At 34.0% G+C, this 15,924-nt stretch overlaps 3 protein-coding genes across 6 annotated transcripts; all 3 read right to left on the bottom strand.

Annotated features, from left to right (window-relative positions):
- Window positions 1-909: 909 nt before the first annotated feature.
- Window positions 910-2,156, bottom strand: LOC112033777 (ankyrin repeat-containing protein BDA1). The gene is made up of 2 exons (XM_024066550.2): window positions 1,656-2,156; window positions 910-1,281 (listed from the first exon to the last, which is right to left on the bottom strand). The coding sequence occupies exons 1-2, from the start codon at window positions 2,154-2,156 to the stop codon at window positions 910-912; spliced, it is 873 nt and encodes a 290-aa protein (XP_023922318.2).
- A 1,531-nt stretch (window positions 2,157-3,687) lies between these two features.
- LOC112033766 (ankyrin repeat-containing protein BDA1) lies at window positions 3,688-5,638 on the bottom strand. Its single transcript, XM_024066543.2, has 2 exons — window positions 5,030-5,638; window positions 3,688-4,416 (listed from the first exon to the last, which is right to left on the bottom strand). Exons 1-2 carry the CDS (start codon window positions 5,636-5,638, stop codon window positions 3,688-3,690), a joined length of 1,338 nt encoding a protein of 445 aa, XP_023922311.1.
- Window positions 5,639-7,197: 1,559 nt separating this feature from the next.
- LOC112033780 (ankyrin repeat-containing protein At2g01680) lies at window positions 7,198-12,728 on the bottom strand. 4 transcript variants are annotated; one of them, XM_024066553.2, is made up of 5 exons: window positions 9,383-12,721; window positions 9,120-9,235; window positions 8,464-8,802; window positions 8,124-8,300; window positions 7,198-7,932 (listed from the first exon to the last, which is right to left on the bottom strand). In XM_024066553.2, the coding sequence occupies exons 3-5, from the start codon at window positions 8,755-8,757 to the stop codon at window positions 7,570-7,572; spliced, it is 834 nt and encodes a 277-aa protein (XP_023922321.1). In that variant the 5' UTR covers window positions 8,758-8,802; window positions 9,120-9,235; window positions 9,383-12,721; the 3' UTR covers window positions 7,198-7,569. The 4 variants fall into 4 exon arrangements, with proteins under 4 accessions (XP_023922321.1, XP_023922320.1, XP_023922323.1 ...); XM_024066552.2 differs by having other exon boundaries at window positions 9,120-9,705; window positions 9,809-12,721; XM_024066555.2 differs by having other exon boundaries at window positions 8,124-8,267; window positions 9,120-12,728.
- Between the last annotated feature and the right edge of the window lie 3,196 nt (window positions 12,729-15,924).

The following is a 15,924-nucleotide window of genomic DNA, read 5'->3' as shown; positions in this document are numbered from 1 at the left end:
GACATAACAATTGATCTTTAATCTTCTTGAAATTTTACAAGTATAAATGATATAATAAAAACATGCAATCTAACAGTTAGATTTTCAAAATTTACACTCAATATAAAGATATATGAAGAGTTTGTAGGGTTCCTTTACAAACTAGTTTGGAAAAACACTTTGTTCTTAGGCCAATATCAAAATGTTTTGCTTCAATGGACAAATCGGAACAAGGTTTAAAATGGTATTCAAAACATTGATTAAAAATGCTCACTATTTTGTGACTAATGACCTATTTTATCCTAATATATAATCAGGCGCAAAGGCCACTTTGCTCATTATAATGCACAGAAGCAATAACGTTTGGATTACAAATTTTGAATAGATGACATTGGGTACTTGCCTTAGAAACATAAGCTAATTAAATTTTATACTTAAAAATTCTTGGTGGGAGAAGAAAATAAAATAAAAATTGACAAACATGCACATTTAAGATGCATATAGCTCTAAAGCTTGGCTTATATGTGTGTGTGTGTGTATATATATATATTTCCTATCAATTCTTCCTCCATGAATCAGCTAACGACTTAGCATTGAAATTTGCAATCTTTTAGAGACAAGCCTTATAAGACCATGCTACACAAGTAGCAGAAGTATTTAGTAGGAAGATACAAAGAAGCGGGCAAATAGAAACAGACCAAAAAGTTCCCAAAATCGAGTCGGGATTATGACAGTCAATGAAACCATATAGCAAACAGATAGTGAAATAAGGGATAGCCGTACTATTCGATAAAGAATTGTTGAGTATGAGAGCGTAAATGTCAAAGAATTTAATGACAAGAACACCCAAAAAGGAAATTTTCTAAGACCAATGGGTGTCCCTGCTTCGTTTGGAATAGGAGCACTTGAATTGAATTTTCTGATGGCCGGTTATGTGGTATTGGGTTCAGGATGGTACTCATCTTGCCAAAGCCCCCCAAGGGGGCTGAGTACTCCTTGATAGGTGACAGTCAGAAGCAGTGTAGCAACCACCAAAAGCATATTGCACCTGTCGTCTGATATTTCGGTCCATTCACCAATACAATGCATTCTTATTTTCTCAATATATGAGAATAAGGACCATCGTGCATAATAAATTACTTTAGGAAGAGATGAAGCTGGTAAAGCTCCAGCACGCCATAGCATAACCTTGATCTTGCGATTTTCTATTTGATTTTGTTGTCCCAACATATCGCCTGCTGTATTACCCTTTAAATTCTTTGTGTTTTTATCAACACCAGAATATAATAACTTCCTCACAGCCTGCAAAATTTAGTGATACAGCAAAAAAAATCATGATGTATTAATTAGTAGCAATTTGCAAAGCTAGTGAATCATTAACAGATAATGGATTATTTACCATATATATATATATATAATGGATTTTTGGCATGTTTTAGACATTAAGCTCTTAATTAATTATGATCATACAGTTAGACACTATTGATTTTCACAACACAAACTTTATAATGTTTCTTTAGTTCGTTAATAATTGAGGAATGGAGAGGGCTTGCCTTGGGTTAATTTTTGGATACTGCAATGTGCAATGTTGCGTCGCCTTTCTCATCCTTCCAGTTCAGGACTTTACTCTCCCATATTATGGTATTTTGAGACCAATTCTTTCGGAGCCTTCACACCAAGTGTAGAAAAGCCTCCAACTTGTCGTATTTCAAGGCAATACGCAGAGCATTCTCGTTTTGAATTGTCACATCTTTAATAGATTGGGGACAGACTTTGAGAAATTCGTCCAATAGTTCAAGGTGAATGTCTGTTGTTGCAGCATAATGCAGAGTCATACCCTCCCTACCTTGGACATGGACAAGGTCCCCATCGACCTTTAGAAGCCAAAGCACCATTTGGGTTTGCCCATTTAGTAAAGCAAGGTGAATGGGACTGAACCCATCTAGATTTGGCTTCCAGGCAAATGAGGGCATTAATCTCATCAGCTCCATGGCCATTGGGATGTGCCCAGCAGATGCAGCTATGTGTAAAGGAGTACCAACAAAAGGCAGCTGATCGATGTCCTCCAAAAGTTTGACATCCTCCCTAATTAGGATGAAAAAGGCATCAATATTTCCATGTTGAGCAACTTGCTTCATTTTCTCAATTCTCTCATCCATATTTGAGAAAGTTGCCATGTTAAGGTGTGATTTTCCTTGGTATGAACTTCTTGATATGTGGCTTGAATAAGTAGTGTCGCATACAACAAAGCCAAGTACAGCTTAATCCTATTTGGTTTGGGAGGTCTCCTCAAAAGGTCACCTAATTAAAATCTTTCACTTTGGGTTAAATTCTTATTCTTTCACGTGTTTGAATGGCTAATTATTTCTTTTTGATTTTGGATTGTGCTCCAAGTCAAGCAAGACAACTTTAGAGTAGTATAATTTAGCTCCCTCTTGATTCTTTCCTTATGTCATAGCCTTCCTTATTTTCGAGAGATCTGAGGGTTTTTGATTTATTTTGCATTTGGATTTTGAGAGAATATTTTGTATTACTATTGTGATCTACTTATTTATTTTTTACTAGTTTTTGTTAGATCCTTTCTAGTCATGCTTGGTATAAAGTTTTAAGGACTAATATGCAGCGCTTATAAGCGTGACTTTGATACCAACTGATGTAATGTGGGTGTGGCTCTGATAACAATTGATACTCCAATTTGCGTAGTGCTGCATAGTTCTGTATAGGTCTGGCATTATGAAGGAGTTTTCTTTTTCTATGTCATTTTTCTCATCCTTAAGACCATACTCTTCCTCCTCTACAAATTGTAGATTTTGTTGGCACTTTTTAGGCTGGTTGACAATGACTAAGGTGGCAAGCTGCTCTGATAGACTGATACACATCAAAGTGCTCCTCCGTTCACTAAAAGTGTGCCTCATTATCTGACAATGTGGGAATTTTGTTGTGGCCAATGGTTTGGATATGCATGCTAGAGAAGATTCAATAGCTTCATCATTTTTTTTTTTTAATTTATTTATTTTTATTTCTTTGTAAGGAACAAACAATCCGCATTTCAAATGTCATTAGATGTTCATCATATCTATATGATGTTGTTGAGTTACTGTAGTTTTTGAAATTTTTGTTTTGGTGTTGGCGAGTTTGTTAAGAGACCAAAAAAATGGGGGCTTTGTTAAGCTCAATGTGAACCCTCTTACAAACCCTAAAAGCTTAATTTATTTTACCTTTTTTTTTTTTTTTGGATAATTTGATAGTTGGAGGAGGGATATTTGAATTTGTACGTCTCCATTGAACATCAGAGAGTGTTAGTTTAAGTATAAGGCTCTTGATAATTTATTTTATTATAACAATAAGTTATCAATGTCTGTAAACGTATAGTTACAGAAACTCAAGTTATAAGTAGCCTGAACTTCCCAACGGCCTCTTAGGTGGATTGGTACCTCCCTGGGTACGAGGGGGGATTGTTTCAGGTAGTAGTTGGAGGATTTCTAGCCAAAATAGATAATGCATAGATGACATTGGGGAGAAGAAAACCAAAAAATAAAAATTGACATACATTCCAGATGCGATGCATACAGCTCTGTGGTTTCCATCTATTCTCATTGAGTTGAGGTACGTAGCTCTTCTAGCCCAACATTGAGGTATCCCCACTAATTACTTATCTTCTTCCAGGAACCAATTGGGAGACCCCTTAGCATTGAAACTTACAGTCTTTTATTGACTAGCCTTGTGCCACCATCTTCCCCAATTAGTTAAATCCATTCGTACCACGATATTATAAAGCAGGACAGAACCAGAAACTAACAAAGCACCTGCCTCAGTTGAAGCCTTGATGACTGAAGCCAAATAGCAAAAATATAGGAAGCAAAGGGCTGCTTGGAACATCACATAACAATACCCAGATGGAATGAGCTGAAATATAATTGTGAATGAAAGCATAAATGTCACAGAATTTAACAGCATGAAAAACCAAAAAGAGGTTTTTCTAGAACCAATGACAGCCCCTGCTTCGTGTGAATGTAGAGTAGTATTAATTTTGCCGTTCGGTGCTATGGTGTTGGACTCATTGGTTCCAGGCTTGTAGTCATCTTGCCAAAGTCCCCCGGGAGGGCTGAGTATTCCTTGATAAGTCACTGTCAAAAGCATTGTAGCAACCACCAAAAGCACATTGCGCCGCTCGTCTGATATTGTCTGCTGTTCACGAGTACGGCGTATTCGAAACTTCTCACGACGACCGACTTTGGGCCTCAAGTAATCTGCGTAAGAAGTAACTTTAGGAAGAGATGAAGCTTTTAAGGCTTTAGCACGGTGTAGCATAACCTTGATCTTTCTGCCCACTTGTGTTTGTTCTGATCCTTGCAAGATGTCCCTTGCTGTTTTACCCTCTAAATTCTTAACGTCTACATCAACATCATATGTTGAAGCTAATAAGTGACTCACAGCCTGCATGTGTAAATGTCGTGAAGCCACTGAATCATTAAAAGGTAATTTTTGGCATGTTTTTAGACATTCGGTTTATTGATCAATTTGTAAAACCACAATTAATTCTCATAATCCACCAAAAAGAAAATGAGAAAACCCATCTGAAAATAATATTGGTCAAATTCAAAATTTTAATATTTTTTTTTTTTACAAATTTGGAGGCCAATTTAAAGACTTTGTAAAAATTTAATTGATAATAAGAAAAAATATTCTAAAAATTATCTTAATTGATATCTTACCATAAACGAATCCTAATTTGATTATAAAATCATGGGTTTGATTTACTTCTAGTACTTTTTTAACTCATTTTGTTTTAAATATATAATGACAAGTGGTAGTAGATTTTAATCCTCACCTTTTATTTATTTAGTGGGTGATGTGGCAGTTTTTCATTAAAACAAAAGAAGATTTTTTTTTAAAAGTACTGAAAATAAGTCAAACTCTAAAATCATTAACAATACCTAAAATTAATGAAGCACAATAAAGTACAATACAAGCCGGCTGATTTTAAACATTTACAACACAAGCTTTATAGTTTCTTTAGTATGTAAATTGAGTAATGAAGAGAGCTTGCCTTGGGATGATTTTTGGATAATGCAACATGCAATACAGTGTTGCCTTCATCATCCTTCCAGTTTAAAACTTTCGTCTCCCAAAACATGGCATTTTTAGACATATTTTGTCGGAGCCATCCCACCAAGAGTTTAAAAGCTTCCAAATTGTTGAGTTTTAGAGCAATATGTAGAGTGGTCTCATTTCGAATTGTCACATCTTCAATAGAATGGGGACAAACTGATAGAAATTCAACTAATAGATCAAGGTGATCATCTATCCCTGCTGCAAAATGCAAAAGGGTGATACCTTCCTTTCCTTTCACATGGACAAGGTCCCTATCAACCTGTAGAAGCCTACGCACCATCTCAATTTGCCCATTTAGAAGAGCAAGGTGAAGAGGGCTAAATCCATCTAGATTTGGCTTGTTGACAAGTGATGGCTTTAATCTCATCATCTCCATGGAAAATGGGATGTTCCTAACTGATGCAGCTATGTGTAAAGGAGTATCAACAAATGGTAGCTCATCAATAGCCTCCAAAAGCTTTACATCCCCCTGAATTAACATGTAAAAGGCATCAATATTTCCATGTTGAGCAGCCTGCTTCAACCTCTCAATTCTCTCATCCATTCTAGACAAGACTATGATATATCAAGGTAGGGTTTCCCATAGTATGAAACAAAAGCGGTGGAGGTTGAAAGTTAGTGCAACTAGCTGGATTGAAGAAAATGATGGAAGTTGAAAGTTAGAAAGTTAGAGCGTCTATTTTTATAGCTGGAGTGAAGAAGTTAATGGTGTAATCATCTAAGTCTAAGAAGGAACCACCAAACTTCTAAGAAGGAACCCAAAAGTCCAGGTCATCCACTTGTCATAGAGATTAGTGATTAAGTAAAAAAAAGATTCACCTTCCTTCTTTTCTTCTCTTTCCTCCTCTATCTTATGCCGTCATTTAGGAGTTCATATAGGAATGAAATGATCATAAACAAATAGAAAAGATTGGAATGGAATTAAATGCATTTAAGTAAAGGAAAGAAATGGAAAAGGAATGAGTTAAATGTAATTAAATAATATTGTTTGGATGTTTTAAAATAAAGGAATGGAAATGAATAGAAAGGATTGGAAGGTAAGTAACCTTGTTTGGAGTAATATAGAAAGAAATGAATAAAATTATTTTATGAAAATATTACTAGGTAAGTAACCTTGTTTTAGTAAAAAAATTTGTTAAATCTAATTTCATTCCTTCTAATTCTTCTTACTTTTTGGGAGAATGAAAATTAGAGGTTTTAAAGGAATGAAAAGAAATGAGTGTTTCCTTCTACTTATTTTATTCACTCCTATTTAAACTTTCAAGCAAATAAATGAACTTTTCATTCTTTCTATTAAGGGTCTGTTTGGATTGAACTTATTGTTGTTGAAATTAAAAACTGAAAACACTATAGCAAAATAATTTTTAAATGTGTAAATAATGTTGTGGAACCAATTTTTAATATTTTTAAATGCGTAAACAGTACTGCTATAATGCATAAACAGTATTGCTACAGTGCATAAACAATGATTTTTGTCTCCTATACATTACATTCATGTGATTTTACTGTTCATGCGTTAAAAAAAAAAAAAAAAAAACGCTGAAACTGAAACGCGCAATCCAAACGGCCTCTAAACCTCCCAAACAAGATAATAGAAAAATATTCTAAACTTATTTTTTTCACCAATGAGCTTCTCACCTTAGAAATTTTTTTTCCCTTCACCTGAATATTCTTTTTTAAAAATCTCTCTCTCTCTCTCGTCAATATCCTCCACAAGCTTCACTCCAGACCTTATCTTTGATATATTATTACTTTGTAGTCTAGTGACATGACTTATCTAACAACTTGAAGGTTGTGCCATGTGTGGACAATTAATGTGAAAATATCATACCCAATGTATAGTAGTATGAATATTCAGCCAAAAAAAAAAGTTTGAAAGCTACCAATTAGTCAAGATGAAGAGATCAGAGAGATGTACACGTAATTTTGGCCAATGCTGGTTTGAGCAATAGCAATTTGGACTGCTAGCAACGAGTTTATTATGAAAAATGCATGGCGCAAGGACTACTACGCTATTTCCAGCCAGAACGCAGCACAGAAAACTGGAGTATGAACTCAACTTAGTTTTGAGACTTTCATGCAAGCAAGTGGGCCAGATCGACAAGATGTGGTATACTGGTATGGTATTACATTTATCTACCCTCTCACAGGGATAGTCACCTCACACTGGTGGGACCAACCATGTGAGAGAGGGTGGATATGCCTAGATAGGCAGACGTCAATATGTCTCATTCCAGACAAAGTTGGTATAAGGTCCAAAAAGGTATTCAAAATATTATTTTAAAAATGAACACTATATAAACTTTACTTCAGGGACTGATGATTAATTTTGGCCTAATTTATAATTGGGCGCAAAGAATTTAATGACAAGAACACCCAAAAAGGAAATTTTCTGAGACCAATGGGTGTCCCTGCTTCGTTTGGAATAGGAGCACTTGAATTGAATTTTCTGATGGCCGGCAAAATGCTATTGGCTTAAGGATGGTAGTCATCTTGCCAAAGTCCTCCAGGAGGGCTGAGTACTCCTTGATACGTGACAATCATAAGAAGTGTAGCAACCACCAAAAGCATATTGCGCCTGTCGTCCGATATTTCGGTCCATTCACCAATACAATGCATTCTTATTTTCTCAATATATGAGAATAAGGACCATAGGTAACGTGCATAATAAATTACTTTAGGAAGAGATGAAGCTGGTAAAGCTCCAGCACGCCGTAGCATAACCTTGATCTTGCAATTTTCTATTTGATTTTGTTGTCTCAACATATCCCCTGCTGTATTACCCTTTAAATTCTTAGCGTTTATATCAACACCAGAATATAATAACTTCCTCACAGCCTGCAAAATTTAGTGATACAGCAAAAATAATCATGATGTATTAATTAGTAGCAATTTGCAAAGCTAGTGAATCATCTTTAGACATTATGCTCTTAATTATGATCTTACAGTTGGACAGTATTGATGTACACAACACAAACTTTACAATGTTTCTTTAGTTTGTAAATAATTGAGGAATGGAGAGGGCTTGCCTTGGGTTGATTTTTGGATATTGCAATGTGCAATGCTGTGTTGCCTTCCTCATCCTTCCAGTTCAAGACTCTACTCTCCCACAATATGGTATTTTGAGACCAATTCTTTCGGAGCCATCGAACCAAGTGTAGAAAAGCCTCCGACTTGCCGTATTTCAAGGCAATATGAAGAGCGTTCTATTAGAGAATAGAATCCAAAACAAAACAAAACTCACAATGCAGATTAACAATACCTAATACAAACATAGACTAGAATATGTTAAAAAAAAATTAGTTAACTAAAAAACTGATAATAAGAGCAGGGAGAGAGAGAAGATGTAATGAATCTTGTTGCACATACCTGATTTTGGATTGCGAAGTGATAGCATTTGTCCAATACCACTTCCTGTTTCCCCCGGACCAAATCTTTCCTAGTTGCAAACTTTCTCTTTTCACTCGGTTTTAAGTCTTCAAATCCAGATTTTCCATTCTTGAAATAATATGGACATGGTGGCCTATGGATACGACATAGGACCAAAGCTGCAGAGCCAAAAAATTGACTATCCAAAGAAGATATCCATATCCTGGTAAAACTAAAATCTTCAGAAGCACAAGAGGACAAAACTGATGTTGGATTATTAAAATCCTTGTACATGGCCCTCCCAAATTGCTTGTCACTTGCTGTGAGCTACTAAAACATCTGAAAATTTTATCCATAATGGATATAACATAACGCTATCTATAATCAACAATCAGTTCAAAGTGTATTTCAGGAATTGATAAAATTAATTTCAGCCCCAAAGGAAATGTTATTTCATCACTATGATAATACCTTCTCAGAATCTAATCTAGACACTATAGAACTCTTTAGTTCCCTGAAAACCGATTTTGGTGGTGCAATCTTCCACTCCAGAAAAATATGATTAGCAGCTAAACTACTTCATTTTCACCCAATTAACATTAAAAAAGCAATAATGTATTCACACCAAAAGCTACAATTCTACAAAAGGGTGTTACCATGCTATTCTTCATCAGAAATCTTTTGCTTCTTCCACTTATACGCAGCTTCCAATCTGTTAAGATTAGTCGTCTGAGTTTCCTCTGGGAACATGTAATAAATGCATTCCTCATACCTGCCAATTTAAACTTGTTAGCACAGGCAAACAAGGAAAGCTTACAAAATGTAATGGAGCACAATTATATCTCAGACACCATCTGCCTCCTCTTTTTTAGCTTCTTTGGCAGCTTAGCTTGGACTAAACTAATATCACCAAGCTCACCAAAACTGCTTTCCATGTTCAGCCACTCTTTCCAATGGCTTTGCTCTTTCCCCTTTCAACTCAGATGCAGATGTTCTATAGTAGTTGTTGGCTTTCTCAAAAACCCATGATTCATAGAAAACAAAAGAAAAGTGTTAGAGCTTGTTTCATTGGGGATAAAATTTAAAAATAATCAGAATATCCACGGTCTTTTACTCTAGTTTGCAACCAAATTAAGCTGCAAGCAAGACACAGGTATTTATGCTTGGCTGAATTGATTGGAGTACAATGCAAGAAGAACCGCTTCCTGATTTACTTCACACATCCAACTTATCCTAAACACCCTGCTTGACGAAATCATAGTCCTTGATGAGTATGAAGCAAATGTAATATAACTATATTAGGCTACCATAAAAGCAAAAACTCAAGATAGTGATTCATAATTACTTTTGTTCAGCATAGGCCTCTGCTTGAGATTCATCTTCCAACCAATGGACACACTTCCAGACCAAGGCCCAAATTAGCAATTAGTATCAATGCCTAAACTACTCGAAAATTGAAAATACCAGCAAATATTCTTTGATGCCAATGGTTACTAACATACATTTTTCAAACAAATTAATAAAGCACTAATAAAAAAAAATTAGTTTGAACTTATAAATGCTCTTTCAAATTGCAGAACAACATCATATGAGAAGAGGAGAACAAAAGACTTCTTTTTTCAACAGAACTATCAACTTCAATATGAGAAGAGGAGAACAAAAGACTTCTTATTTCACATCAAAGAGTTGATGAAATATAGAAGTAAAACAGGAAAACCTCCAATATTGGTATAAAGATAACATAAGATTTATGCATTCACTATTCAATCTAGGCTTGTTTATTCCTTGTTGCAAAAAGGAATGTTCTGTTCTGTTTTGAGTTGGGGTCTGCCGGTCAACTACCGTCTCATCTAAGGTGGTAACAATTGATTCGGGTCATAAGATATTAATAAGTTTTAAGTAGGTAATCTACCTACCAAAATCCTTCTTTTTGCAGTCTTGGACCAATTGACAAAGAAGTGAAGATATTGAGAACAACATAGACAGAGTTTTAGTATTGATTAAAAATCCAACCAAAACTAATTGGAATAAGGATTCATATAGCGTCCCCAATCAATTTGGATTAAGACCTGGATAAGTTGACAAAGCTAATATTGATACGCATGGCAAAGCAATGTTGGGAATCAACAATTAAATCAAGTGAATCTAATTGTCACATTGAAAGAGTTTAAGAAACTTCTAAGAAGATGGGGGGCCAACATTTTATGCAACCTTGAAATCATACATTCAGAAAATGTTCGTAATCAATTATTGTAACATATTCTTAAGGAATCAAATGATTAAGAAACATGCAACAAGTTGTTGAAGTGAAAAATAAGCACTTGAATGCAAACATAAAAGCTACTAATCAAAAACCAACTCATAATTATATTAAATGCCCAATAAATGACATCACACAAATTTTTATGTTCAAGCATTCAAGCTAAATTAAAAGACATACAACATTAACATAAAACTTATTTTTATGTTCCAAAGTCCTTAACACTAAAGACATTCTAGGGACTTGTCACTTGTGTATATTAGTATATGCTCCATCAATTGCTGAATGTAGCAGTCAAAAAAGAAATTGTTTTTCATTTTCCATTACCAGGTCTGTAAATGTACTAGTAATAAGTATTTATCTTATTCTAATCTGACACAAGGTTATTTATGCCCAAGTTAGTTTACAGGCTTAATCTTTTTGTATGAATCAATAGCATCTGTGTATGATTTCACCTATATATGTAATGAAGGTGAGTCCGACTTGTTTCTGTAGCAATGAGCTTTGGGAGATTGAAAGTAAGAGAATGTGAGAGAAGCAAGAGCTTTATGCATATTTATTAAACAGGGAATGAATCTAGTTGACAAGATTCAAAATTAATTTAGCAGCAAGCTTTTTGTGCTGGGCAGATCCCAAATTGGGGCCAAGAATTCTTATCATGCACATATCAGATAGTAGCCTAACTTTCCTGTTCATTTAAAGCAAACCAATCATCCAAGGGGAAAAACAACCATGCCTTAAAGTCCATCTACCAGTGATTCAAGCATGAAGGCTATTTCTTTAACTTCCAATTAATCAACGTTCAAATTTGGAATAACTTCAAACAAAAAAACGAACTCAAGATCATGACTAGAGTCTAGAGGGAAAAGTAACAAAGAAATATAAAGGAACTCTATTTCTATTAAATGGAATTAAAACTGCTTCAATGTTTAAGAAATTTTGAGAAGCTGTTATACATAGTTTAATCAACCAAATACAAATAATAGGAAATATGAGAAGAAAAAAAAAAAAGGACTATAGCCTTAGGGGAAAAAACAAGTCTAATAGTGAATGTAAATCTCACAATGGTAGTCTCCTGGAAGTTGACGAAAAGGTCATATGGGGTTATTTTTCATAAAAAATAACCATAACAATTCAAGCTAAGCTAAGTTATATGGGGTTATTTTCATCAAAAACCTTAGTACAGTATGGATACAAATATGTACACAAATTTATGTACTGTACACCTCATGAAATACGTGTAATATGTATGTATACAAAACTGATCAATGCCAACTCCATATCAAATTTGAGGTGATGATCTAAATAGAATTTCTAAGTACAATTTTGACTCAACTGAAACTTAAATTTCAACTCTGACTAATTGAATTGCATTTTCACATTACCAGTAATATTATTAGTCATTGCACAGAGAAACAAACATATATTCCTATTCACTCCAATTCCAAGAACCACCAATTGCAGGTGAAATTAACCAAAAGGCTTCTTGTAATATACTAATTATCAAATTAGCTAAACATAAACATAGAATTTCCAAAATCAGCAACAAACTCTCTGATAAAAACACAAAATCCACAAAGTCAGCATCACTACTAACTCATATAATAAATTGAGAGGCATCAATTTCAAAGAATTCAAAACCTTAGATACCATAATACACAAAACAAAAATCAAAACGCAGCATTCTCCTTTTTTTCTCGGGAAATAAACAGAGTTAGGGAGAGAGGACCTGTAAGCAAACAGACAGGGTTAATATATGTTTGTTTTCTGAGAAATGAGAAAGGGTCTTCACAGCGGACGCGAGCATCTGTACTGTGGCGGCGTTTTGGCTCTTCGTCGTAGATGAAACTACAGATGTGCAAAGAAGAGCTTGAATGCGGGAAAAGTTGAACAAGGAGGGTTACATTAATTTACTTATTTTGGAGGGTTATTAGTGACCTTGAAATAAGTCCACCTAAATTTAAGCTCAGCCCAATTTATCAGTGTTTGTTACAACACTTACTATTGAACCCTTAAAAAGAGAGGGTCGAAATAAGTGAAGTTTCTTGGAGTGTTATTTCACGTCCTGCCCTTAGAACTAAAATTATTTTATATTTCATCCATGGGTGTTTATGTAATCGGCAATTGTACGTTGAATTTGAATGGACTTAACCGGAAGACATTTAGGTGTGCGACAATGTGAGGAATTTGATTGCAAACTCAAAAAAATAATGAAGGCGATGTCAATCAGACTGCTTTATTGCAATAATATTATACATACATACATACATTATATTCATAGATGACGTAGGGTACTTCCCACCATGCCTATATAAGCTAAATTTTATTCTCAAAATTTCTTAGTAAACAAAAAAACAATAATTGACTCACACAATCTAGATGCTTACAGCTCCAAGCTCGGCTCTTTCTTCTTTTATAATCCTCTTCCATAGAAACTATCACAATTTTATCCGAATAGAATTTGTTTGTAATTCTAATTCATCTTCTCTCGTTTGTTCTCTCTCTTCTCACTCTAAACATTTAAGAAGTTAGTAGTGCAAAAAGAGAAGAAGTTAGTAATAAATATTGCATGTTATGTATCAAAATAAATAAATATTGCGTAATATTCTCTCTCTAAACGTTTAAAGAGATCTATCAAAAAAATAAATAAACATTTAAAGCGGTTGTAGTAAATAAGGTGAGAGAAAATACAAATGCCCTTAAATAAATTCTCGTGATGCAGTAGTTGACTAATTTTAAGTATTAAATCTCATAAAAATTAATGGTCTATAAAAAGTGTAATTTTGTGTACTTACACTTGAACCTATCTCTATAAAAGATTCTAATAAATGTATGGTATTATTACACATTTATTGCTTTACCGTATACCAAAATATTTAATTCTAGAGCTTTCTCTCTCTCTCTCTCTCTCTCTCTCTCTCTCTCTCTCTCTCTTATTTATAACAACTATCTAAGGCTTAGTTTGAGGGACTTGGAATAGATCTAGTGCATCCAGTGCATTGGACCTAGTCAGATGATAACACATGTCTAAAAGTAAACACATGTCATCATCTCAATGGGTCTAATACTACTGGACACTGAACCTAATCGTACCCTAGTTTAGGAGTTTGTAAGGGAATGAAATAGAATAGAATGAAATGTATTTAAGCAAGGAAAATAAATGGAAAAGAATGGAATGAAATTGAATTAAGTAACCTTGATTGGATGTTTTAAAATAAAGAAATGGAAATGAATGAAAATAAATGGAATGTAACTAATCTTGTTTGGGAGTAATATAGAGAGAATTGAATGAAATCATTTTATGACAATATTATTATTAAACTCCTAATTTAAAATAAAGGGTTAAATATATAGGGGTATTTTGGAAGTTTTAGTAAAAAATTCATTAAATCTAATTACATTCCCTCTCATTCCTCCCAATTTCGAAGGAAATAAAAATTTAAGGTTTTAAGGGAATAGAGATGAATGAGTGTTATTTCCTACCCATTCCATTCCCTCCCACTTAAACTCCCAAACAAAGGAATAGAATTTTCATTCCTTCCATTAAAACTCCCAAACAAGGGAAGGGAAGAATATTTTAAAATTATTTTTTTAATTCATTTCCATTCCATTCTATTCCCTCCTTCCAAAGAAGGGTTTAGAGAGATTGAGCTTAAACAATAATTAAGCTATAGAAATAACTATATTACCATTCTATTCTAGTTAGAATGAACGAAAAAATCTCATATGTATTGGTATGCGAATTAGAACGATAATACCCCATGTTTCACCTTGGGAATAATTTCGGGTCATTTTGGTGTGTTTTAGACTTTTCTGATTCAAGGATGAAGTTAGAAGTTTGATTGAGGGGGGCTAAAGTATTCTTTTTTTTAAAAAAATCCAAATAAGCATCTATTTAGTATTAAGAAACTATTAAAACAAACACAAAATAATTGTTTCTTAATACATTATAATGCAATTTATCTATTAAAAGAGAACATAACCTTCTTTTAAATCTCAAAAATCATTGATTATTAAATTCGTACTATCAACAAATAAACAAATAATTGAACGAACAAAAGGAGGCAAATACAAACAAAACACATATTATGCAGACAACTCATCACTACAATTCACACAAAAATCAACTGATTTTATAAAATTTTAGCAACTAACCATTCAAAGTTTTAAACCAATTCCATTTTAAAAGGCACCACTAACTATCATCCAAAACAATAAAATAAAGTATGATAGTTACTAAGCCAATTCCACTTTAACAGCCAACTATTTATTTTATAATTAAAAAAAAAAACTATTTACCTATTTCTATTTGTCTTATATATATATATATATATATACACACACACATATATATTGAAGAGGATAAAAATCAAGGATGACAAATCCGTTCAAATGAACTTGATTGTACTAAATTGGTGAGCTATCAGAAATAAGACAACAAATGAAGTGATGGACGGATAGACCACATGAAGGATGGACAACCCCCCCCCCCCCCCCAAAATAATAGATGGATAGTCCCTCTATATGGACGGGTTCTGGGTACATGGGCCTAAGGCCGACGAATACCAAAGCCACATGGCACCCACATGGAAATATCTTGCGTCCCGCGATTAGCCCTAGTCAATGGAATCCTAACATGGGAAGAATCCCGCAGCATACGCACGTTTATGAGGATCTTCCCTATAAGGAAACATCTTCCTATGCAAGAAACGAAGGTCGGTTCCACATTACTATAAAAAACCAAAGGCCCTAGAAAACAAGGTTTGCATAATTTACCTTAGCCTTGACACTCTAGAGTTGTGAACACTCTCTAACTTGACCTTCGAAGAGTATTTGGCCGGTACCACCGGTACTCTCTGTAGGGTTTTCTTTCTTCTTTATTGTGCAGGTTTTGTTTAGAGCACGTGAGGGCTATGCAGCTTACTGACAATTTTCAGCATCATATATATATATATATATATATATATGTTTTTGGTTAAAATTCATATAATTTGGTAAAAATATTTAAAATTTATTGGCCCATGTCCCACTTAATATGTTAATTTCTATCTAAAATATTAGCTCATTAATATTAATAAATTTATATACTTAAATGACATGTTGTTTTCATTTTTGATATAGATTTGGCAATAGAAAAAAATGAGTAGTCAAATTGTGCACTCAATTGAACACGTGGGTGTAGTGGCGGATTGTCAATTTTT

Source organism: Quercus suber, unplaced genomic scaffold (genome assembly GCF_002906115.3).
Source record: "Quercus suber isolate HL8 unplaced genomic scaffold, Cork oak 2.0 scaffold_30, whole genome shotgun sequence".
NCBI classification, from domain to species: domain Eukaryota; kingdom Viridiplantae; phylum Streptophyta; class Magnoliopsida; order Fagales; family Fagaceae; genus Quercus; species Quercus suber.
This window is presented reverse-complemented; position numbering and strand designations above follow the sequence as displayed.